Source organism: Cupressus sempervirens, chromosome 11 (genome assembly GCF_028749045.1).
Source record: "Cupressus sempervirens isolate cs-2001-9-10 chromosome 11, ASM2874904v1, whole genome shotgun sequence".
NCBI classification, from domain to species: domain Eukaryota; kingdom Viridiplantae; phylum Streptophyta; class Pinopsida; order Cupressales; family Cupressaceae; genus Cupressus; species Cupressus sempervirens.
The window spans coordinates 269,053,109-269,080,308 of record NC_143128.1 but is presented as its reverse complement, the minus strand read 5'-3'; the positions used below and the strand labels follow the sequence as shown (position 1 = coordinate 269,080,308).

The following is a 27,200-nucleotide window of genomic DNA, read 5'->3' as shown; positions in this document are numbered from 1 at the left end:
ATTTTAATTTGTTTTAGGTCCCTTTATTGGCAAATTGCAATCGGTATTGTTACTATTTGTGGTCCGGGGTTCAAAGACCCTAGTGTTGACGAGCTAGGAGGCTCTATTTTGACCCAATCAAGGAGCAACATGAGGTGTGGAAGACAAAGGGTTGCACCATCATGACTGATGGTTAGACTAATAGGAGTAGAACACTTCTCAACTTTCTTGTCTCCTCATCACGTAATTATACACATTAAAAATTTAGAAGTAGAACTTGTACTTAAAAATTTAGAATCTTGATTAAATGATTAAGTTTATAGATTATGAATTTATGATTGATCATTGATCATTATACTAATTTGTTTCATCTTCTTCAAATGCCATGGTTTTTTTGAAATCAACTAATGCTTAAGGAAAAACAAAGAATGTTGAATATCTTTGTGAAGTAATAAATGAAGTGATAAAGGACATGGGTGAGGAGAATGCGGTGCAAATGGTTACAGATAATGCAACAAATTATGTTGCTGCAAGAAAGTTACTTATGGAGAGACACCCTCACTTATTTTGGACCACTTGTGCTGCTTACTACATTGACCTCATGTTAGGGGATCTTGGTAAACTCCCTTGGATAAAAACAATTATAGAGCAAGGAGTGTATGCAAATTCATATATAATCATACATGGGTCCTCAACCTCATGAGGAAATACATAGTACAAAAGGAGTTGTCTCATTGAGGGCTCACTAGATTTGCAACCAATTTTCTCACATCGCATTCCTTGCTTGATTCAAAGGGAGGTTTGAGACGCATGTTTGTGAAGAGTGGATCACGTCGCCATAACCAAAGACCACTGCAGGCGCTGATACAATAGATCGCATTTTTGATGAGGCTTCCTTTTGGACACCGATGCGGAGATTATGATGGTGATTTTTCTTTTTGTACTCATTTCAACTTTTTTGTTATGAAATTATGTTATAAATTGTTGTTCATTTTTTAAAGAAAAACTTAAAGCTGATTGTTTCTCTTTCAACTTTCATAATGAATGCAATTCATAAAACCACTTGTTGTTCTCCTATGAATTGTTGATGGAGAGAAGCCCTCAATAGGCTACATTTATGAGAGCATGGATAGGGTAGAAGCCACTCACTCTTCTTTTGCAAGGAATCAAGATAGGTATGGGCCTATATGGGATGTCATTGATAGACGTTGGCATTATCTATTTCACAGGCCTATACATGTAACGCCCTATTTTCTTAATCCAACATACCAATTCAGCCCACATTTCAAGGCTAATGATGAGGTGTGAAGTGGCCTCTATGACGTTGTATAAAGAATGTCACCTGATTCAAGAGTTGGAACAATAATAGTCTGTGAGATTGAATTATTTAAGAAAGCTCAAGGGGACTTATTTGCACGAGACTTGTGCAAGAAAAATAAGACAGTACTGATGCCTGGTAAAAATCTATGATTCTACATCCTAATTTCTAATTCTATTACCATTTTAATTTGATAAAGTCAAAGTTATTGAATTGATTTAAAAAAAAATTGTTTCAGATGCATGGTGGGAGACGTTTGGCACTAAGGTGCCAAATTTACAGAGGATTGTGATTCGTATCTTCAGCCAGCCATAGAGTGCATCAGGATGTGAACGTAATTGGATTCTATTCGAGCATATACACTCAAAGAAGCACAATAGGTTGGTAGTGCAAAAATTAAATGATCTTGTCTTTGTTCACTACAACTTTCGCCTTCGCCATAGAGAGATCTTGGGCACTGATACATCATCAATTATATTAGAGAATATTGATCCACATGCAGAGTGGAACACAAAGATTGTTGATCCTATGTTTAGTGACGAAGATGTCGAGTGGGTTGATCAAGTGGATCGAGAGGCTAAGGCAGTAGTGATGGCAGTCGAGGAGACTAAAGCACAAGGAGACAGAGTGCAAAACCCTCAAGCTAGGAGTGATGGATCTGAGTCTGATGATGAGGATTATGTGGGTAAGGATGAGGATGAGGATGAGGATAAGGTTCAGCCTCAAATAGAGGGAGAGAGGATGGCTCTATAGTCTTCCCTGACTTATCTTAAGCGTACTCGTAGGACATAGGCTACTATGAGCCTTAGTCTTCTACTGTTCTACACTCTAGTTGTTATTTTGATATATGTTTTGAACTTTTGATACCATAGATTTTGTAATCCATGAATATTGTAGAAATGACACTGCAGTGACACTATGTTTATTACTTTATATTGTGTTATTAATTGTTTTTCCTTTAGAAATTCGCTTTTATACTTATGTGATCTGTGCAAAATTGTTTATGTGTATTAAGTAGCTTTTATTTATCTCAATTATTGCGTGTCTGATGTTAATTGACTAAAAGATGCATGAAAAAATCTTAAAATCCTTAAAAATCTTTGAATTCCATGGGTTTTTCAATTTTTCGAGTCCGAGTCTGATTTTGACTTTCCAAGTCAGAGGCGAGTTTGAGTCCAGTAACATTGCTCAAGGACAATAATAATATTTAGTTTTTCTAATAATAATAATGATATTAACAAATAATAATATCATCTCTATTCTCCAAATAATATTGTTATTCTATTCTTATTAAAATAAAATTCTTACATATATTCAGCATTATTATGAATTCCATTCCATTTTATATTTCTAATAATAATATTAAGGATTTCTCCCATTATAATATTATCATGAATAGACATTTATTTGAATTAATAATCATTCAAATAAATAAAGCATACTCACCTTATTAGAAAAATATTTTTATATTACCTTATTCTTAGGTGTTCACTGATAATAAAGTTGTGAATGACATTTGGGTGGTCATTGGCCATCTCTACTTTCCAAACCCCATCCACATGGTCGCCTCGATTCATTAAAGAAATTGATTCCTTATTATTTACATTTTCTATAAAATAACTTCTATCACCCGCGCATGTTGGATGCTACCATTTTCATCTGTAATGGGAATGACTTTTGAGAATCATAATCCGTGTAGCAAGGACACCCTTCTGTGCAATAGTGGATTGCAAAAATTGTATCCTTTGCTAGAAAACTCTACTTAAACTTCTTTGGAATTAAATGCAACTCCCTCTGTCTCAAACCATATCCTTCTCTGATTTCAGTAAAATAGTTAATTCAATAGCAAGCTGGGTTCATCTGCTTTTTCTTTAAATCAAACTATTGCTTTATTCAAAATGACAAGCATCATGCACTTGCTCCATTTTTTTACTAAAGTGTCCATTTAGAAGTGCTGAAGTCATCAATCAAAGCATCAAAACTCTCACAGAACTCTTATCTTTATTCATTAGATAGGAATTTGACTGGCAAATTAACTCCATGCGCAAGTTAGAGACAAAAGGTACTGTAGTTGCTAACAATTCTTTTGGACACTCTTCATGAGTGAGATGCCCGCACCAGAAATCACATCTAGTTTAGAATTAGAGATCTTAGATGCTAGAAGCTAGGAAGATCATAAGGAGACTAAAATATCTTCTAACCCAACTGTTACCAGTATCGGTAGGCCTTGCACTAGTTTCAACAAAACCGAGGCATGGCTTGCTGAGAGCATAGTTCCTATAGACAATCTGTTGACTTCTGCAATTGCTTTATCCCATCCTTCAACTCGCAATGGGGCTTTGTAAAGTTCAAAAACATCAGCTGTTAATTTTGATGCATCATGCCAAGAACGACGATTAGCTACTTGGATTATCTCAGTCCGTAAAAGAGGACGGAATAAGTGTTGTCCCAAGGATGTATGCAACAAGACTCGAGCAAAGGTTGGTACAACCTCTCTAGAAATACTCACACTAACCACTACAACTCCCTTCACTTCTACCTTATTGTTTTGGACATAGTATCCATGCTTAGTAGTATGCATTTCCAACCATGGCTCTGATACCATGTTGAATTTTCATGGATTTGCAACAAATATATTAAGCATTGCCTTATTAGATGTGTATTCCAAATGCAACATCCTCTTAAATTTATATATAGAGAATAGGCCATGAATAGACATGTCCCTTCATAGGAGATGTCTATTCATTAATTAGATAATTAATATAAAAATAAATTTATTTATTTTTTGATTGGTAAGAGGCCGAAGCCAAGATTAATTATTATGTATTATTATTAATTATTATTTTATTAAGCACAAGTAGATTTGAACCCAAGACCTCTTCGATAAGAGGCTCACAATTTATTGTTGTGTTGTAGGCTCTTGCCTAATATAAAAATAAATTTAATCATATAAACATATCTATAATTATTTTTTCTCATATAACAATAACCTTATATCTCAAATACAAAGAACACACATAATAGGTTAATGTGACTGAAGCTATCAAACATCAACATAGTTGGAACCTTGTGTATTACAATATTCCTTCTATAGTTGGTAAAAGTATCTGCAAAACAATTCACGACTGATTCAGTATTATTTATTCATATCAGGTTCACAGTCTGATTATAAGTTTAATAACATTCACATGGTATCAGAGCATGGTCAATAAGATCAAAGTTAAACTTAAGAAATTAGATCAACTACCTTGATAAGTACAGTCACTTCTCCATCCCTCAACAAACACAATGAGATTTGAGGATTGCCTAGAAGGGGCCAACAACTTTATTGCATGGAAGCTAAGGATAATGATGATATTAGAAGAGTGCAAGTTAGACTCACATGTAAAGGACAAAAGGACAGAACCTAAAGATGAAACAAAAAAATCCCAATGGATTGGAAATAATAAGAAAGCTATGAAATTAATAATGGATTCTATAAAGGACCCCATAGTACCTATGTTAGTGAAACAAACAACTGTGTACCTCATGCTCAAATCTCTAGAGAACACATTTGAGATAAACAATATCAATAGAACCCTTGCACTCAAAACTCAATTTAATCACATAAGTATAAATCAAAGGTGAATTTGTGAATGCCTACTTCATTAGAATAATAGTATTAAGGGTTCAATTGTCAAACATTAAGTGCAAGGTCAAAACTCCCATAGTTAGACCGTCTAAGATCTAATTGTCTACAAGAAGAAGCTAGACAATTAGCAAGAGGAAACAAACAAAAATCCATAAATGAAGACATTGATGTTTTGAATACCAACCATCATAAAAAAAGGAAGAAAATTTATATTGGAAAAGGTTCAGACAAAATAAAGATGTTTCACAAATTCAGTATTTTAGATGTGATCGAAACGGTCACTATACTGCCAAATGCCTATGCTGAAGTTAGAGAAACAAGTATCCTATGCTGAAGTTAGAGAAACAAATACAGAAGAAGATTTTGAGAAGTTCCTATTCTATTCAGCACTGTCAAATCATATATCAAATAAATTCAATACTTGGGTGTTTGATAGAAGGTCATCTAGATATATCACCGAATTTTGAGAACATCTAGACACTCTGGTGGAAAAGATTAAGGAAGAGGTAACTATTGGAAATGATTCTGCATATTCTGTAAGAGGAGTGGGAACCTCTAACATCAAATTAGAATCAAGCATCACTATCCAACTTCAAGATGTATTATTTGTACTTGGAATCAAAAGAAATTTAGCATCAATATTTTCCCTAGAAGATAATGGATACCGAGTCGCATTCATGGATGGGAAAGTTCTAGCATGGCCTAAGAACGCTACATTTAAGAAAGCCAAAACTATAGGTAAAAGACAAGGATACCTATACAAACTCTACATGGAGACTAAACAAGCACTCATTCATGGAACTTATGACTCCAACAAGACTAGCCTAGAAGATTAGGGCATATACACTTTCGTGCCCTAACCTCCATGGAAATAGACTCTTCTCCTGAGACTCAAAGGTAGTATCTTGAAGAAGTTTCAAATGAAAACCAACCTGATTTTGAGAATCAGAGGGAGCATCAAGAGGAAAATCAAAACATCAACAAATAGAAAAACTCACATTGGGTTGGAAGTGTGACTAATCGAAAAAGTACCTCAAGATATTACTTCAGTTTGGGATCAGCCATTAGTTCTTGGATAAACACAAAATAGTATTCAATAGCACAAAGTTTTACAGAAGCAGAATATATTGTAGCCTCTATGGGGCTAGAGAAGCAGTAATGCTCAGAAAGTTGATTGTGGGACTATTTGGCGAACCCCTATCTATTGCAACAATCAAAGTTGTATCAAACTTTCTCTGAATCTTGTATTCCATGATCGGTCCAAGCATATAGAGATTCCTTATCACTATGTGAGGGATATGGTTGAAAAGAATGCAATCCAACTGGAGTATATTAGTACAAGCGATCAAACAATAGACATTCTCACCAAACCACTCTCCAAAGTTAAAGTGGAACACTTCAGAAAGAAAGTTGGTATGGTTGAGCTGTAATTTATTGAGACTAAGTCTCAAAATTATTTTATTTGTACTATTACATATATTAAAGATGTTTAATTTGTAAATTCTTTTGTCATATGTGTGCCTTTATGACTTGACGACTTTACAATGTGTACTATCATGATGAATATCATGTTGACTTAATATTCATGGAAATGTCTTGATAGTTAATATCTCTTGGACTTGTTGATCGATATCATGCTAACTTTATATTCGTTGTAGATCAATATGGTCTTAATGAGATAATCATGGTGGAAATTATGTGACATATTGTCTGTGGACATGCCATGGCATGTTATGGTAGACATCATGGAATGTAGTGTCAGTGCACATACCATAACTAGGATATACAAATATCATGCTGACTTGATATTTTGTATACTCCTTGATATTACATGTTAGGTGATATCTTAACCTATTCATACCTTGTTATCTTCCCTAGCTAAGAGAGAGTGTTGAGAAACTATAGCCTTGGTCAGAATTCAAAGAAATATCAATTAGCAGAATATATGTGTATGTATGTGCATGTCTATGAGTTAACCATGTGAACTGATATACATTCACAAACATATACATTCATATGATCTACTCTGTTATAAAACTCTTTGAGATTTTTCCTTGAAATTAATCTGATCGAACCAAGTATGAATATTTGATTATCTTTCTCTTATAATCAGGTTGCGAATTCCTTATTATTTTGATCTTGAATGCATTTATATGGATCAAGCGAATGATCCTATTTAGTCATCAGATCAGGGTGCCAAATGATTATCTTATTGCATATTAACATGCCCGATAATCATAGGGATTACTAGTTCACTTGACGTATGATTACACCCAATCATAATCTGGTCATTTGAATTAGTTAAGTTTAGACATTGTGTCTCTTCAATGAGACTCTTCACCGAACTGTCATGTCTGTCCGTGATTAAGCCCCTTGAGTACTATATTTATATTGACTGAATGTAAGAGGAAAGATGTCGAAATCAAATAATTGTCCTCTCCCTACAGATTGACAATAGCAGAGCAGTCGACTTCAATATAGACACTCAAATTGGAATCTTGACTATTACAACATTCTTTCTATAGTTGATAAAAGTATCTGCAAAACAATTCACAAGAGAGTCAGTATTATGTTCATATTTATTCATATCAATTTCACAGTCTGATTATAAGTTTAATAACATTCACAAGCACCAGGACTGTATATAAAATATATCATTTAAGTATAAGTCTGCTCTTCTTTTACTTAAGATATATTTTATATATACGACAATTCATTTGAGATGGGTTTCAGCTCTTTGTGAGTTAAGATAAAGATTCAGACTTTGGAGGTTTTCCAAAGATCTCAGACAACCAAATTTAAGGATTCATCTTTTGGCCTTCAGCATGGTGTCCTATGGACGTATGATTGTAACCTTGAGCCCTTGTCTCTTGCAAGACCGTTTGAGGGTGGCTGTTTACTACTTTGATTATGCTATGGTTAGTTGGAAATGGACATGTATGTTTAACCATATTAAGAACTTTTATTTTGTGCTTGAAAAAAAATCCTGCTTGGGATAAAAAGTTCAGTATCTCCCCTTTAGGGTTTCTGGATGTTATCTAGATCTTCTTCGAGTATCCTCATGATCATTTAATCTTTGATTCTAAGTGATGTTTAATTCTTGGGGGTCTTTGGAAGTGTTAGAAAGACTTTATCTTGTGTAGGTGAACCTGTGAGTCATGCCATGTTCCCTATTTTATTATTACACTTGGTCACTCTATGTTGTTAATTAGCTTATAAAAAAATTATTCAATTCATGTTTTACCCTTTTGTTCCAAGAATTCTTGGGGGTATTACAGGCACAATCATGGAAGACAATGAATGAGAATATTGAAAGCACGAGCCGTCTGCTCAGCAGGTTGACAGGAGCCCGGTCGAATCCCACTTTTCAACTGGGAATTTGCACATAAGACACATGTTATTTCCTGCATCAAACTCCCTATTAATTCATCTAGCACTCTGCTAACTATGATTCCTGTCCACACCAAGATGAATTTCGAGCCCTTCTAAAAAAAGCTACCCACAATGAATTTCCCTAAAAACTTCAATGCAAACTTAATCACCGAAGGTTTTTCATTAGAAAAATTTAATGTCTGTGAGGCATTTGTTGTGTTCTTCATTTGATTAATCCAAAAATTCGCAGTGGATTCTAATGCATACCTTGTAAGCACTAGTCAGGGAAATGATTTTGGCTTTGAAATGGAGAAAAATATGATTTATAGATTGTGTGATGACATGGTGTCAGCATAAAAATAAATACAGAAGAATATTTTGATCTTGAGTTGAAATGAATCAATACTTGTTCATAATCTTGACATGTCATGCCTAAAGGATTTTAAATTGGGGAGGTGTCACTGGTTCTATAATTTGAATAACTCTGGCCTTCTATATACGTCCCAATCTTTTTCTGTGTGGAATACTCTTCTCTATTCTACGATTTAGGGAGAAAAGATCTGTAAGCTTCCATTTATGTATGATACACACTTGAATGTGAGCTTGATGGACACTATGTTTGGGTAGTTGGAATGGTTGACTCAATTCACAGTTTTTTAATGCAATTCTGAGTAACACGGCTGAGTTAAATACATTGAAGATTGCAAGATGAACACATCACCAAATGTTTCTCTTTGTATGCGCCAAATTTGTTTTTTCTAAAGGTTTTCTAAATTGCTAATTTGGTTACCATTTTGATTTATTAATTCCTTAAAAAATCAATGGATGATTTGTGGGGTTCACTGCACAATGAATTTTTTCATCAAACCTTTCCGTGCTTTGTCTTAATGCTTCCTGTAAAACTACACAGACTAATGCTCGCTTCCAAATTTTCACAGTTCTGTATATTCTAAGTAGCAGTTTTACTTCGTTTATAAGGGAACCTTTTTGCATTTGCTATGCAATAAGGATTTGTTTGCTTAAATATGTAATGATAATATAGATTTTTTACGAAAAATTTAAATTCATACCAAATATAGATAGTTCTCACCTGAAATAGTAGATCTTTGGGAATGTTCTGAGTTTCTTATTCAGTTCCACTAGTAGAATTGGCTGGTAGCTGATTGTAGTTAAAATGAAATTGAACCGAATTTTGATTTTGATGCTCTCAATGAAGAACAGTATGAATATCATTAAATATTGATTGTAATGTTTATTGTGTATTTACTATTGACATGGAACGAACCACTGAATTTTGAATTTCAATGGCACTTTCTTTTTTTTCTAATGTGAGGTGTACAATTGTTTTGTCTATTGACAATTATGAGTATTCCTGTATTTATAATTTCAAAAGAATCTAAAATTTTAAATTTTAAATATAAAAAACTCATACATGTTACTGTACTGGGCCTCATCAACTTAGCATATTTGTTCATTTTACAACTTACTACCAGGTCACAAATGCTTGTGTATGTCAATATGTGCAGATATCATGAAGGAGGTGATAGACAAGAAGTACATTACCTGACAATAAGCTTTTATTAGAAGGATCACATTAAAGTATGCACTCAATAGTAACTAACTCCTAGTTGAAAGATTTTCAGTTTTTCTTCCATAATTCAGCTTTTATGTTAAAGAGTTCCCTTGCAAAATCTTGTAGATATATTTTTGGAAATGCAATATTTTTATGGTCACCACAAGCGGGAATAGAAGTTTAACAAATCTTTCAAAGCATCTGAATGCCGGCCAAAGTTTCCCTAATCTTTAAAATCAATATCCTTAGATCCCCCAAGCTGAGCAATCTATTGTACTCTCATTCCCCTTGATTTTCTATTAACAAGAAAATAATATTTTTAACAGGAAATAACTAATAAATAAGAGTAACTTTACACCTTTTGTCTCAGAAAGTTTCCCCCATTTTTTTTTTTGTGAATATACAATAAAAAATAATGCTATGATGTGCAACTGGTTAAAAATGCATTATACAAGTTGTATGGATTACCAGTAACCCTAATAAAGCCAATAAGATTCAACACTCCATCTTTATGAGTCTTAAACAACAACAAGAGCTTCATTGATTTTTGCCTAATCCAATTGAAGTTATGAGACTTACAGGTGTAATCAGCATAACCATAAGGTAGAATCAGCAGAAATGCCCAATACTCGTCACTGAGATGTTTTTAAGTTTTGTTTATCTCATAAATGGACTAAATAATTCAAATGGAAAAGACTGAATGAAAGGAAAAGCTCTAAATGTTCTCTTCAGCCATACTCTTTTTTCTAATTGGGTTTATAACAAGATAATAACCTGGACTGCAGAGTTCCCCCTTCAATCTCATAGATAATATCTGTAATGATCCAATTATCAGGGTATGGTTTCCCACTGGGTGCAAAGTGAAAGCCCACCTGCCAATATTAAAAATGGGAAATTTTCATCATACTCGTCATACGTAAATATGGGTTTTGACAAAATAATTCTCCTAAAAAATGCATTCTTTACAATTTGCCAGGAAATTCGCTATAGAAAACTAAAAAATTCAGGTATTTAAATCAGGCAACCAAAAAATAAATTACAAGCTACATAAGACAACCAGCAGTCCATTGGCCACTACACCTTTCTCACGGACAGTCCCACCAGATAACAGCTTTGATGATATTTTTAGGTATATGTATGAAAAGTATGCCAGACTGAAGACTAAACTACTTTAACCATTGGTCCCTCAAAGTACGTCAACGCAGCATTAAAGAATAGAAAATCAAGAGATCTCAATGCGTAAACACACTAATGTTGGAGTCTATACCTATATGTATATGTATATGTATATGTATATGTATATGTATATGTATATGTATATATATATATATATATATATATATATACAGAAAGAGAGAGAGATTATTACAGAAAGAGATGCACAAGCTGCCAAATAATCAATAAATTTGAGCATCACATGAGGATTAGGAAATTCAGTAAAGAAAACAAAGTTCAATAAATCATCTCTTATACTAATTAAATAAACCCACACAATGATAAATAACTTGTAAAATTATAATTAGAGGATAAGAGCCATATCTACCACAACATAAACCATTGAAAATGATCCCCTAGGATTCTATATCATGTACAACCATACCAAGAGTATGGACAACTTTGATTGTGAAACAGATCCATGTTTGTTACATGAACACCTATCAAGAGGAATATGGTATACATGCACTTGATCATCTATGATGCACACACAGATGTACTATGTACTATGTTCCATACTTGAATTACTTGTACTCGACAACTTATCGCCCAAGTGCCAAATAAATAAATCGACAAAAAATTGGTGATTACCCAGCAACTTCTCATCAAAAAGATTGGCATCTTAAAAAAATTCTTAAATTATTTTAGAAATGCAATTTTTTCTTAGTCACCGGGTTTGTACTAGGTTAAGGTATGTCTGTGGGTACATGTCTTCACATAGGGTACCTCATGGGTACATAATGCTTATTCAAATACTTTTCTACCTATCAATTCGCATTTAATATTTATCGTTGGCTTTTGACATTGATCAATGATCAAATATCATACTATGAAATGATTTAGTTTTAGAATTCTATATTTCTCTTTTTTTCATATATATAATACATATTTTATATATATATATACAAATACGTATCCATATGTACCCAAACACCTAAAAGAATTCACATACCCATGTACCGAAACTTGCACCTGCACCTATCCCCAAACCCAAATTGGTAACTTAGATTTCTTTTAAATTCAATAAGGAGATGCATCTAATGTCTTAGTAAATGAGAAAACAAAAGAAACAAGATGAGCCTAGATATATTTAAATGCAAATGAGGTCCACAATGACATCCCCATATGGAATATTGAGGCTAGTAGCCTGATAGTATGGAGATTTTTTTTTGATGATGACATAATGCTTCATCAATATTAAACACACTAAATATAGACTCACAGGTCTGAATCTGAAGTAGTTATCTTCAATCTCCAACAAGGGAGAATATTTATTGATTTCAATATTCTCTCCTGGTCTAATCGTTTTGATATTAATATTACCTCAAAGAAGCATGATTACGGAAGGCATGTCATGAGTGGACATGTCTCATGTCTGCTTATGACTTGACTTTATATTTAACAACTTAGTTAAAGTAATCTTTAGTTTCGACCTGCCATAACCTTATAGATCATTTGCTCGATTACAAAGAGGCTCACCAATGGAATGTACGATCATGATTAAGAGAGGATAGATATACTTAGTATCTATAAGTGCAGATAATGTTTTGATATGAGGTGATAGAATTATTGTCATACAATTTATTACCTAAATATCTGACCGAAGCTACAATGTCTTAACACTTCCTCTTAGCTAGGGAAGATAATTAAGTATAACTCATTTTAGATACCACCTAACTCATGATATCAAGGAATATAGACAACATCAAGTCACATGACATTCTTATATCCTAGTTATGGTATAAGCACTGACATCACGTCACATGATGTCTACCATATCATATCATGGCATTTCCACAGATATTACATCACATAATACCCCCTATGATTATCTCTCTTCCTGTTTCTTGTTGTTCGCTTTTCTCGGATACCGTTTAGTGCTCCTGCTGTTGTCAACTGTCTGGTTGTAAATTCTCAGTCCCATAGACCTTTTGTGGTATTCTGTTGGACATTAATAATTTTATCTTATCTTATCTCCCCTCTAAGGATGGTTCAAATTGGAACTTCGACAGTGTTTCTTCTTCAACATCTCTCCTCTAAGGATGGGACTGAAACATTGGTTATTATCCCCCCAACAATTTAGAATTCCCACTTGTTCCAAGTACGCTGAATTTGTTTGCATATCCCATGTTAGCTGTCATATTGTTATATAGATTGAAATTTTCACATTCCAACCAAGTATGAAAGTTGAATCAACTCAAGTGGCTCAGGCTGTACTATTCACAAGTGTATCAATTATTCTTTAGTACATAAGAAAATTGCTCGACAAACTGTTAAACTCCCTCTGGATGGTAATTCTACTACAAAGTAATTTGTCACAATCTGTATAAACTCTACCTCTTCGATAGATGTCTCAATTCAGACCTTAAGAGAAACAAAGAAAGCTCTCTCGGTCCATTAGACACTATTATATTTGAAATTTCATTTGGAAGTGATGCTTCCCAAGAAGATGCATAACTTCTAAGTAAAATGCTAAACGGGTGACCTAGACTAGGTAATCTAGTTACTTGCCACATCTGCATAGAGCATAGGCCTACTCAGAGCTTCTAATCATGCCCACCCAATTGCCTGTAATAACCCCAATAGGTTATAACTTCTTCAAACACCAAAAATCTTTATACTTCAGTTGTTTGACATTTCGTCAAACACTTTGCAAGCAAGCTCTGATACCACTGTAATAACCCTCCTCAAATCTGCCCTCAAAAAATGCTAATGAAAGCTCAAGGAATTTCATCAAACAATTCACATGCAAGGGACTTATGGCTGATATAGTATTTCAGCTAGCTTCAAATGACTTTTTCTTCAATTTGCATCAATGAGAATCTTGTGCTAGAAGACTACAATGGACTACACAATGACCTAACATGAGTGTGCTACTAATTTTGAAAATATTCAGTGCATATATATGATCTAAGCATGAGAAATGAACACCTACAGCCAACTGGCATTTTTACAAATAGTTGGTTTGCAAACTAACTAGCTGATAAATAATGATATTAAATTGCTCAAATGTCACCAGCAACTATTATCTTCTTAATTGCAATGAAAAATACAATGCTCATAGCCAAGACTTTGGCATTTACATGGATTACAAAATGATAATGCTAGTATAATGCACACATACAGCTGAAAGCTTGTAACACCCTAAAAAGCAATACTAACAAAAAAACCTGGTTGTAGATGGCTGTAATAATTTCCTTCAATGCTGTCCCTTTTGCTTTGCTTTTTTCAAACTGCTTTTCTGGCCTGCTTTTTCAGTTCCGCTTTTTCGGACTGCTTTTTCGTACCCGCTTTTTCAACCTGCTTTTTCCATTCCGCTTTTTTGGATTGCTTTTTCGTATCTGCTTTTTCGGATTGCTACTATGTTGAATCTCAAGACCATATCTTTCAATAGCGTCAAGATTTCCAGCTTGAAGGGATTTCGTCCTTCAAACTATTGAGACATAATCATCGGAAAATTCCCCAATTTCTTTGATATTTCCAAGCATGCCTAAAAGAAGCTCTTCCATTTCTTTTATAGTGTTCTCACAAGGGCTCCATCCTTCGTTTTCTCAATGTGGGATAAGACATCACTCTCTTTTATGTAACTTATGTCTCCAATGTGTTATAAAATAAAGGGGACTCTTTTAATTTAAATATTTCCCACAAACTATAGTCTATACATTAATAAAGTTAAATATTTAAATTTAACTTTATAAAATAGCTTCATCAATGCGTAACAAATCTTATCAATGATAAACAAGTCTTCTTTCCGATTTTAAACAATTACCATCGACATACCGCTGCGATTGGATGTCCGACCATATCCAAGATAACTTACTATAAATAGTAAGTGTGCCCAAAGTTGCCTCAAAACCCCTCAAAAAGACCTACAACTGAAACTATTTAGGCCAAATGGCCTCTAAGCCCCTTTAATGTCCTGGTTAGCCTATGAGACCGTGGGGAAATAGGCTAACGACAACATCATGCTATGAATGCTAAAAAGGGGACATTACAGTCCGCCCTTCCCAAAATTGCTTGTCCCCAAGCAATGGTCGAACAACAACCCAATCAATCCACCTGGATCCCAAATGTAGTCATGAACTATATTGCTGTCAGTCAACATAGGCTCCTGCAACAACCTCTGAAAATTAACCAAGAGGAATCCATAATCAAATTGACAATTACAGCTCAACCAAACTCCAAAATCACAACTGCCACAGTCAGAAACCCACGACACAAACTCTTAGAACATCAGAACCCAAGTAAAGTGGACAAATCAAGCTGCCAACACAGTAAATACCATCAACGCATCCCACTGGCCTATACGGAATGTATAATCCAACTCTGCAACAATGGTGGATGCTCCCGAATGAAACTGCACCAAGTATGGAGAATCCACACACTGCACAACTCCTGCAGTCAACACAACTCTGCAGATCACCGGCCACTGTCTCATAGCCATAACTCCCATGCACCGTTGATGGTGAAAAGACATCACAAGATAAACAACAAGAAATGGAACCCAAACCAAATTTGCCTGCCATCAACTCCTCAACACAAGGATCAAATGCTAACTGATGTACATACCCTGCAGTATAATGCTGATAAAAAGAACCAACCTCAGTCAACAGCTCACCATGAACAAGTGATACAGCCCACTGTGACTGATCACCAGTTAAGTCAAGAGATGTCATAGCTAAAGGCGTAGAATCAATAACAACAACCGCTGAAGCATCACTCCCAAACTCCTGCTCTAAGTTATGTATTATCAGGCTGTCAACCGCACAACCTTTCGCCATGTCATGCCCATCACAACTCTCATCCCAAGGCATCAAACTGTCCCATAACTGATGACAAGCACTAGGAACCAAAGTACATCTCTGTATCATCATCTCATCAACATGGTCATCAAAGGTAAATTGATGAGCATACCTCACAGTATAATGCCGATAGAATGCGCCAATCTTAGTCAGTGGCTTAGACTGCAATCGTTCATTAACCATGTTGGAACTGACTACTACCTTCGAAGACATCACCAAGGGAGTACTATTACTAGCAGGAACCATGCCAACTGCTGGCTCACCAATATCACACATGATCTTTGATACAACATCCCTAGTCTCCGTGCCATCAATACTAGAGGCCACCACCATGTCAAGCATACCACAACAATCTGCTACAGCACCCAACTCAACTGATCCTGACTCTAGTGGGAACGAACCCGATATGCCAATGTTATCAAGGATGGATGCATTTCCATCTCCACTGTCTTTGACAATCTCGACCATGGACATCCTCGGATCACCAGACACCATAGCTAGTGACTGTACAGAATTTGGTAAAGACTGCAATTGCTCTAACTCACGGTCACCTTAGCCAAATGAAATTGTGACTCCTCGAAAGCCAACTGTGTACTCTCAAGAATTTTAGAAGTCGCCTCGAGCTGCTGAGTAAGCTCACTCACCTCATCTTCCTTGACCAATAATGCGTCATATGCTGTACTGCCCCACTCCATAAGATAATCTCTATCGGCTACCAACTGCATATAATTCTGTCTCAGAATCCGGATAGCCTCCCATAAAGAGTGGATCTCTGTCAAGGAAAGATAACTGCCTCCCTGCTCATCACTAGTAGAACCCCATCCATAAACTGCTAACAACTGGCGAGCAGCATCAAAATGTTCGCACGCAATAGCAATGTCTCGCTTGCCAACTCTCAGCTGACTAGACACATGATTGTGCCGATTGGTTGAACTCCTATACTCTATCCCTGGTACACTGTCCAAAGGAGTAACCTCAGAATAGCTATCATCTGTAATACTCAGATCCTGGGACTCTCTTGTAAACTCTGTCATCTCTGAAAAATCATCAACATGTGACCTGACTATAAAAGAAAACTGAGTCCCTCCTATATGCGCTAACTCCCGAAATGAGCTCACGTCAAGACAAAGCTCGTCCACATGTCTCTCAGAAACCCTGGAGAGCCAACGGAATACACACCAAGGAATTCCAAGTATCTTCCAGCTCATGAGAAAGCCGGTCAACCTCCTCCTCCTCCTTCTTCAATGCATCTAAATAGATCCCTGCAAGATTAAGGAGATGATCGCAATCTGAAAGTAGGTGTATGTAACTTACCTTCATTGCCTCCATGCCTTCCTTGATCTGCTGTAAGTCATCACAAGAAGAACCTATTGTGACTCCTTTCTGTCTCTCCTACAGTTGAATCATCCAAATGTGATTCTCAATCAATCCATGCATCCTGTCATGATGAGATAAAGCCGCGACAATATCCTTGTCCCCTGTCTTCAGCTGGCTTGCCAAACCAAGTGAAGAGCTACTAGCCTCTATCTCATGTGAAGAAGCATCCAACTGTGCTTGATACTTATTTTTTGCAAAGTCCTGAATGCTCACTTTCTGATCAACTGTACTATCCTCAAACATGACAATATCCTCAACTGTTGTAACTTCATCTAGCCCAACTGTACTGGAAGCACTATTTGTGTCAATCACGCAATTCGGTGTGCCTATGATATCACCTTCTGATGCAACTGGCTCAACCTGCACAACATCTGAAACCCCTTCTGCCTGTGAAGATGATGCAGATAAACCATTACCTGAAATGTGCTAATGTCTCCCTGTATTAAATCAGCATGTTTGTTAAACTCCTCATACAAGTTTCTGCCTGTCATAGGGAACGTACGATCCTTAGGCCTATCAAAACGTTCAATCAGTCTCCCTGTAAACTCCACATATGAGGTAATGTGTGCATGACCCATAGTGACCATACCATGATGCCACCACTCGTGTGCTAAGCCATCCAGGTGAATTGCTGCATACTTAATAGCTTCTTCCTCAGGCATAGGGTTCATTTGAAAGTATGTGTCAAGCTTTTGAACCCAAGCTCTTGCTGTAGACTTCCCTAAACCATCATAATATGGTAACTGAATTTTCCCTACTTTCTTCTGTAGCTCATAGCTCTGGTTCCTGTCATGTCCACGTGGCATATGCTTCATCCGCACATCTATATACTCCCTAAAGGTGATTGCAGCAATAAAATCTGGACCTCCGGCTTCCCAATCTCTCCTCAGCTGGTCCTGTATATCAGTGATGTGGGGCTCTGGTACGGGCTGCTCTGGAGCTCTAGGAGGAAATATGGGAATCATGGGCCGCGAAGTCACTGTCCTAGTTTGCTAGGGTGCATGACCAAAATTGTTCCCAACTTGTTTGCCTGCATTATTATTACCATCCTGATTATTACCATTCTGATTATTTCCTCCACCCACATTAGCATTCAACCCCATTTGACAAGCCATCATCTGCATCATAAGCTCAAATCTCTGACTCTGTTCCTGTGCTCTTTGCTTTGTTGATCGCTGTCCCTGTGCTAAGGTGTCTAATAATTGTAAGAATCTTTCCTTTCCCTGATCTGGACTGACATTCATTTTGTCAAACATTTTTCTCTCTATCTGGCTATTCCAAATTCCCTATAAGACCTCCACAGGATGGCAGGACTTATAGCTCTGATACCACTGTAATAACCCCAATAGGTTATAACTTCTTCAAACACCAAAAATCTTTATATTTCAGTTGTTTGACATTTCGTCAAACACTTTGCAGGCAAGCTCTGATACCACTGTAATAACCCTCCTCAAATCTGCCCTCAAAAAATGTTGATGAAAGCTCAAAGAATTTCATCAAACAATTCACATGCAAGGGACGTATGGCTGATATAGTATTTCAGCTAGCTTCAAATGACTTTTTTTTCAATTTGCATCAATGAGAATCTTGTGCTAGAAGACTACAATGGACTACACAATGACCTAACATGAGTGTGCTACTAATTTTGACAATATTCAGTGCATATATATGATCTAAGCATGAGAAATGAACACCTACAGCCAACTGGCATTTTTATAAACAATTGGTTTGCAAACTAACTAGCTGATAAATAATGATATTAAATTGCTCAAATGTCAGCAGCAACTATTATCTTCTTAATTGCAATGAAAAATACAATGCTCATGAAATATGGCCAAGACTTTGGCATTTACATGGATTACAAAATGATAATGCTGGTATAATGCACACTTACAGCTGAAAGCTTGTAACACCCTAAAAAGCAATACTAACAAAAGAACCTGGTTGTAGATGGCTGTAATAATTTCCTTCATTGCTGTCCCTTCTGCTTTGCTTTTTTCGAACTGCTTTTCTGGCCTGCTTTTTCGGTTCCGCTTTTTCGGACTGCTTTTTCGTACTCGCTTTTTCAGTCTGTTTTTTCGGTTCCGCTTTTTCAGACTGCTTTTTCGTATTTGCTTTTTCGGATTGCTACTATGTTGAATCTCAAGACCATATCTTTCAATGGCGTCAAAATTTTCAGCTTGAAGGGATTTTGTCCTTCAAACTATCGAGACATAATCTCCAAAAAATTCTCCAATTTCTTTGATATTTCCAAGCATGCCTAAAAGAAGCTCTTACATTTCTTTTATAGTGTTCTCACAAGGGCTCCATCCTTTGTTTTCTCAATGTGGGATAAAACATCACTTCCTTTTATGTAACTTATGTCTCCAATGTGTTATAAAATAAAGGGGACTCTTTTAATTTAAATATTTCCCACAAACTATAGTCTATACATTAATAAAGTTAAATATTTAAATTAAACTTTATAAAATAGCTTTATCAATGCGTAACAAATCTTATCAATGATAAACAAGTCTTCTTGCCAATTTTAAACAATTACAATCGACATACCGCTGCCACTGGATGTCCGACCATATCTAAGATGACTTACTATAAATGGTAAGTGTGCCCAAAGTTGCCTCAAAACCCCTCAAAAAGACCTGCAACTGAAACTATCTAGGCCAAATGGCCTCTAAGCCCCTTTAATGTCCTGGTTAGCCTATGGGACCGTGGGGAAATAGGCTAACGACAACATCATGCTATGAATGCTAAAAAGGGGACATTACATTGCCATATAATGCCATTCTCTCATAAGACCAATACAACTGTTAGACATTATAGATTGTTCAGTAGCCCTCTTAACCCTATACTCATCTGCTTTTATTTGAGGGAGAAGATGCAAGACTCGATGCTAGAGAAAATATCTCTATTCCCTAATTCGGCTGCATAATGGAAGAGAGTCTTTCCATGTTTAGTAGTAAAATCTCCATGATACATTTACTACAAACGCCCAAGCATATTAAGATTATATTTGATATGTCCATCTTGTATTTCAGAGTCTTATGATAATGGTTCGGGTATTAATGTGTTACATCTCAATTTTTGACCCAATTTAAAATGTTCATATAGTCGTCATGTGAAATGGTAAGATGGTTAATCATTATAATTTCATATGAAGATGGCATGCTAGTTAACCATTATGATAATATTTTAAAGCTATTTCGAATAGTTGGTTATTTATTATAAATGCACAAGAATTGAAAAGGCGGTTAGTCATTATGATCATTTATGATTAATAACTTGTTATGATATTATGATTTAATTGTGGAGAATTTCCTTGTAGAGAGCACGTCAAAGGGGTGGAAGCATTGTCAAAAAAGAATTGGGCACAGGGGCATCACCATCACTACGCAAAAGGATATGAATCTTGAATCACCATGGTTAAGGACCTAGTGATTGTATAACAAATACATACATTGGACACGCATGAGCTAGTTGGACAATCAATATAACATTAAACATTTTAACATAATCAAAATACGTACCTTTAATGGTTTATGTTGACATTCTCATCACTTCAAAATTATGTGGGTGTGTGTGTGCGTGCGTGTGCACGTAAGTATAAGAGTATGGTGCCACCATAGAACTAGATTATATAAGCTCATCTCTATTAATATACGTGTACATAAATGTGTATATCTTGAGAAGATATGAATCTAAAATAATCTCCCAAGTATACACGTATTTAGATATGTGTATCCTAACAGGTATAACCTTGGGCAAGATAATAATATGATGTCACCATTCGATAATATATATAAATATATATGTGCTATATATATATATATATATATATATATATATATATATATATATATATATATATATATACACATATAATTATAATTATAATTATTCTTTTGATTAAAAGACCTTTGAATTCTTTCCTCATAAATATAAATCTTTATAAGAGGCGAGGAGTACACTTGGCATCTTCTTTTAAAACCGGTGATCCAAGAAGCCAGTTATCTTTTTTATAACTACTACTAAGAGCTGCGGCTTCCTTGAAGCCTTCTATATTAATTCCATATGATTTTATGTTCAGGGGGAGTGTGGGTGAGCAAGCACCCGATTCTAGAATTTTACTTATGTTACCTCTTCTTACTTCTTTTCTCTTCTTTTCCTGCGACTAAATATTGAGGAAAATCTGAGCTTCTATTTTTATTATTGTATGGTCATCGAACCTGAATTCCACATTGAGAAGCCGGCTTTGAGAGCTGGCCATTTAGAGTTAATCAAAGATCCACTTTCTTTCATTGATCAAGCTATGCGATCAGATCTCCTTATCTTATTTTGATATATGTATTGCATTCAAAAGAATAGATGCAAGAATAGTTCCAAGGATTTCCAACTAATGATGCACGGCCTTGATATAATCTAAGTCAATCGAATAGTACATTTGATCAAGCATATCAAGTTATTTCACCATGATCAAGTCTGAACCACATACCTTGTCGTGCTATGGTTTCTGGTTTGAATTATATCCTCTGAAGTTCTTGAGTCTTAAGGACTGTATTATACCAGTACTGAAATATATAATTTACTTTTCCATCAACTAAGTTCAGCAAATGAATTGATACCCTCTATGAACAAACACCCAGGACTCACCTAGCTGGTTGACTAGAAAGAGGGTGAAGAGGTGGAAAGAAAGTTTTACAAGAACAAGAAAATGGAATCAGATTTGATATGATAATTTTATTACTTTTAAAGAACTATTCAATAGCTCATGTTGTCCAATTCATATACTTTGTTGTCAAGTCGAGTGGTGGAATTAAGTACCAGTATGCTCAGTGGCTAGACAAGGTGTTCCATGTTTATTTCGGGTAGGGAGGGTTTTTCTAGTTAGAGAAAGTGTGGGGATAAATTTAAGGTCTGTGGTTGGGAGGTTAAGCCCCTAACAATGTTTCCCCTCTCCACAAAATGTGAAGACATGCATCAGACAAAGATAAGTTAAGCATTCAAACATTTATTGGTGGCAAGTATTTTACTTTTATGATGCTTATTCAAGTAGAACATAAGATGGATTGATTTATATGATCGTTTCAATTATTCTCTTAAATGAAAACAACTCTTCTCGTCAATATAATTGGCAACTAGTTAGATCGGTTGATCTTCCCACTGAACATGGAATAAATCTATATGCAAGAGATAGGTTTATCTAATAGATTGTTATTTCAATCTTCCATTTATTTGAATAATGAATATGAACATATTTTCTTAATTGAATGTTATTGCCATAGTTAGCAATGGAAGGAGAAGAGATGATACAATGGTATTTGATGCCCTAAATGATACAATGGTAATTGATGCCCTAATTGATACAGTGGTATGTGATGCCCTAAATGATAAAGTGGTATAGCTCTTGTTCCTAAGCGGTATTTAAGGATTAACCTTGGTTTTGCAGAAGCATCCCTAGACGGATTTCGGAGTTGAATTCTACGGTATGTAGATTTTAAAATTCCGTGTTAAATTCATTAACGGTGTCTTTCAATTGTTAGTTATGAAATTTTCCGTTTAACTGATTGTAACCATTTATCTCATTCACATGAACATAACTGATATAATTGTCTTCCTATGAATATGCAATAATAATTGCATTTCTTTGATATGCAAGTTGTTAGTTAAGACCCGGTAAAAGTGGTTGTTACGTATTGGGTATTTGTGCCTTTGGAGGTTTGGACTAGAAAACCATTTTTATCATGTACTCTTATGTTTCATTTAATAATAATATTCAGTACTGAACAAAGTTAGTCAAACTTTGTAGATATAAACTTTGCATAATCTCCATAATAATAATCAGTATGTGAAATGAGCTCCCCAGCCAAATGCATTCCTTAATCATATCAACTTATTAATCATATTGGTCTTCGCTCCTCCATGTGATGATGAGGATATATATCCATAGCTAAAAACAGGTGAACATTTACTTAACATGGCCCAAGGTGGTGACATTCCTTAACATAACAGTAGTTCTGAATTTGTAATAATCTCTTAATATAGTTTTCTATTCTTGATCTTTTCTCAGTCTTCAATATTGTCACTGTTTAATGAATACAAATGGCACACGTTTACTAAAGATTTCTACTCCAATTGTGTCTTTGGTTTACTGTCTTTTGTTGTTTTTCCAGCAGACCACCACTTCTTTCATCTTATCCTGAAAATATCTGTCATTCTTGTTAATTGCTCTCTCTCTCTTCGTGAGAGACTTTTCCTCCCAGCAAGTTTTAACAGTAACCTGGAGCATATCCTTATATCAGCCCAAAGAAGCTTAAATGCAATCCAATAATGTTGAAATGCTTGAATAAAGTCATCCTTCCACTGATGAAGCTTTCTGGCCAATCCTCCCTGCTGATAAATGCAATAGCCCTTAATGCAAGTTCAATTCCAAGCAATGAAGACCAAACCTTTGATAAAAGACTCAGAGTTTTCTTGTGTGATTCTTGCAACTGCTTTGCTTTAGTCAAGGCTGCACTTTTCTGTCATATTCCTGACTGTTTGGAGCGCGTTGGCTTACTATTGCAGATGATAGACGCATTTTGAAACTGTGATATTCATCTAATGTCTGCATATGACCAAAACTGAGGCCTGTCATGTTTTGTGAGAATGCCAAAAGGTGTTTGTTCTGTGAATCTAGAGAAAATGCTTTGCCAATGCAGGAGGCGAGTTTATTTTATAAGCAAATCATTTCTTCTCATTACTGGCAGTTTCTAAATGCAAATCACTAGCTGTGGAATTATTCAAAAGTATGAAGACCATTCCAATAATGAGGATGATGAATATGAGACAAAGGGACTGTGATTAAAAAGTAATTTACCATCCTTCCCTAAAGGTTTGTACACAACATTTTGGTGATGGATGCCAAGCTGTCTAGAGGCCATTAAAGAGCCGCCTTATTTACTTATTTCAAAAATGACATTCAGGCAATAGGGCTTCTCCACCTTTTTCTCTCACACCTTAAAAAAACACATGGCTAGTTTCGGTAACTCTAAATAGAGACCCTTTGTCTATTTCTTTTCAAATCTACACTTGTGAAACCCATTTTCGCCTCCAACTGCACATCTTCCCCTACCATAGGAGGTGATTACTATCAGATTAAAGGCAATGCCAGTTCTGATTCTCCATACTTCATAGGTGACCATTGAAGCATTACCACAGTGAAATCCACAAAATAATTTTTTATAAATGCTCTTACACATAGATCTCTGCAATAGATCCATGGGCATGTGAAAAATTACACCTCAAGAATTGTAACCATGGCTCTGATACCATGATGATGACATAATGCTTAATCAATAGTAAACATACTAAATATAGATTCACAGGTCTGTATCTGAACTAGTGGTCTTTGATCTCCAACAAGGCAGAATATTTATTGATTTCAATATCCTCTCTTGGTCCAATCGATTTGATATTAATATTACTTCAAAGAGGTGTGATTACAAAAGACATGTCTCATGTCCGCTCATGACATGACTTTATATTTAACAACTTAGTTAATATAATCTTTAGTTTGTTTAGCTAATACATTGCCTAATATAGCTCTAGGAAAATCGTCTATCTACCACATGTCATGAGTGGACATGTCTCATGTCCGCTCATGACATGACTTTATATTTAACAACTTAGTTAATATAATCTTTAGTTTGTTTAGCTAATACATTGCCTAATATAGCTCTAGGCAAATCGTCTATCTACCATAGCCTTATAGATCATTTGCTCGATCACAAAGAGGCTCACTAATGGCATGTTTGATCATGATTAAGAGAGGACAGATATACTCAGTATCTGTAAATGCAGATAGAGTTCTGATATGAGGTGATAGAATTATAGTCATACAATTTATTACCTGAATATCTGACCGAAGGTACAAGGTCTTAACAAATTTAAAATAGAAAATTATATCAGTAAACCTATAAGTAAATACAACATCAAAATAATCTACATATTCCTCATCCCCCTTCGAACAACTCTAGTAAAAACTACAGGAGGAGTACAGGGTCTAGTCCTTGAGGTCCACTATTGTTGCACCTTCTCTCTCTGCACAATTGGTTGTGACTTGACATCCATCCTATATGTGTATGGTGCTAGCTCTAGCAATGAGTCCTCACCATTCTCATCCTCCTCAATGTGATCCAATCCCATTGTGAATCTACCTTCCTTCATAGCCCAACTCTCCAAGTTGTAGATCCCATCCTCTATAAACAATGGAAGCTACTCCTGTGACTTCCAATCATAGTAAGGATCTATGTCATCCAAAACAAGTGGATCAACGAGTGTTTCCTCTACCTTTGTTGTGTGCAACCAAAGGTTATGTTGCAATATGAAAAGGCCATTGAGGCTTTTTTGTACCAACGTGCTCCTCTACTTCATGTGGATAGCCTCAAACAAGCTCTAATCATATCTTGTCTGCTATAAACAACATATTACAATTTTCCTATCATAGACCTATATAAAGTTTCATCCACTATACATGACTCATCATCTTTTGACAATCTACATCCGGTCACCATGAGGGTTTGGACTAGCTTGGAGTCTTCTATTCCAAAGGTTTAAGAACTTCCTTTACATACTTAGATTGATTGATATAAATGCCATCCTTTAGCTACAAAAGTTGTAGTCCAATGAAGAACTTGACTTCTCCAATCATTAACATTTTTAATTCCTTCATCGCTTATGCAAATGCCAAACTCATTTTATTATCTCCACCAAAGATTATTTCATCCACACTTCTGCTAATAGTAACTTGTCTCCTTCAACCTTCAAGAATACATTGTTATCTTCACCTATTCTTCTGAAACCAATCTTAACAAGATAAGAGTGTAGTCTTTCATAGCACGCTCTAGGTGCTTGTTTCAATTCGTACAATGCATTTTATAACTCACACCATATCCTTGTCTTTTGGCAATGCAAATCCATCCAGTTGTTCTAGTATGCTTCTTCCTCAAGAATCCCATTTAGAAAAGCAAACTTAACATCCATTTGGAAAACTTTAAAACTTTTGTACTGTACATAAGCAAGTAACATTATTACCCCTTCAAGCCTTGCCACTAGTGCAAAAGTCTCTCCATAATCTAATCCTTCTTCTTGTGCATAGCCCTTACACACAAGTCTTGCCTTGTTCTTGATCACTTCTCTAGTTTCATTAAGTTTGTTTCAAAAAACCCATTTTGTACCAATCACAATCCTATATTTTGCTCTAGGGAAAAGTGTTCATGTGTCATTATTTTCAATCTGACCAAGTTCCTCTTCCATAGCTTTTATCCAATCTTCATTCTTCGAAGCTTCATTCACAATCTTAGGCTCAAATTCATAAATCTAACATGTACTTCCCCCGATTTTCCTTGTTTGTACGCATATGTTCTTATCACCTACGATTTGATCAGTAGAATGATTCAACTTTATATATCTTGGAACAAATGGTCCAAGTCTTGGAGCAACTAAATACGATTGAATCACTTCTTCCTCATCATTTTGTTCAACTGTATCTTGCACTTCCAGTAGCACATACACTTTCTCCTAGTTATCTTTTGATTCTTGCTTGTTGAATTCATTAGATTTTTCAAGATATTCATCCACCTTCACATTCGCCCGTTCAATAATCTTGTTTGTCCTTTTGTTGAAACACTAGCAGGACTTGTATTTTGTACAATATCCCAAGAAAATAACTTCATCACTCTTAGGATCGAATTTTCCTGTGAACTCATCTCTCTTGATATAACATATGCTACCAAAGACATTAAAATGCTTAACATTAGGTGTATGTCAATACCATAATTCATAAGGTGTCTTACCGGTTCCTTTCTTCACCTTTATCCAATTCATTGTGTATACTGCAATGCTAATGGCTTCTCTCCAATGCATCTTGTACACATCCCTTTGAATCATCACTCTTCA

General features: G+C 35.4%; 1 protein-coding gene across 2 annotated transcripts in view; it reads right to left on the bottom strand.

The window, feature by feature from the left end:
• The window catches only part of PSAT1 (phospholipid sterol acyl transferase 1), a 285,872-nt gene that overhangs the window by 59,280 nt on the left and 199,392 nt on the right, over positions 1 to 27,200 (bottom strand). For both annotated transcript variants that reach the window (XR_016358477.1, XM_089808807.1), the window contains exon 9: positions 10,648 to 10,745. Coding sequence is in view for 1 of the 2 variants with exons in the window: in XM_089808807.1 (XP_089664933.1) it covers positions 10,648 to 10,745 (98 nt within the window). In the remaining variant the exon portion in view is untranslated. The remainder of the gene's footprint in view (positions 1 to 10,647; positions 10,746 to 27,200) is intronic.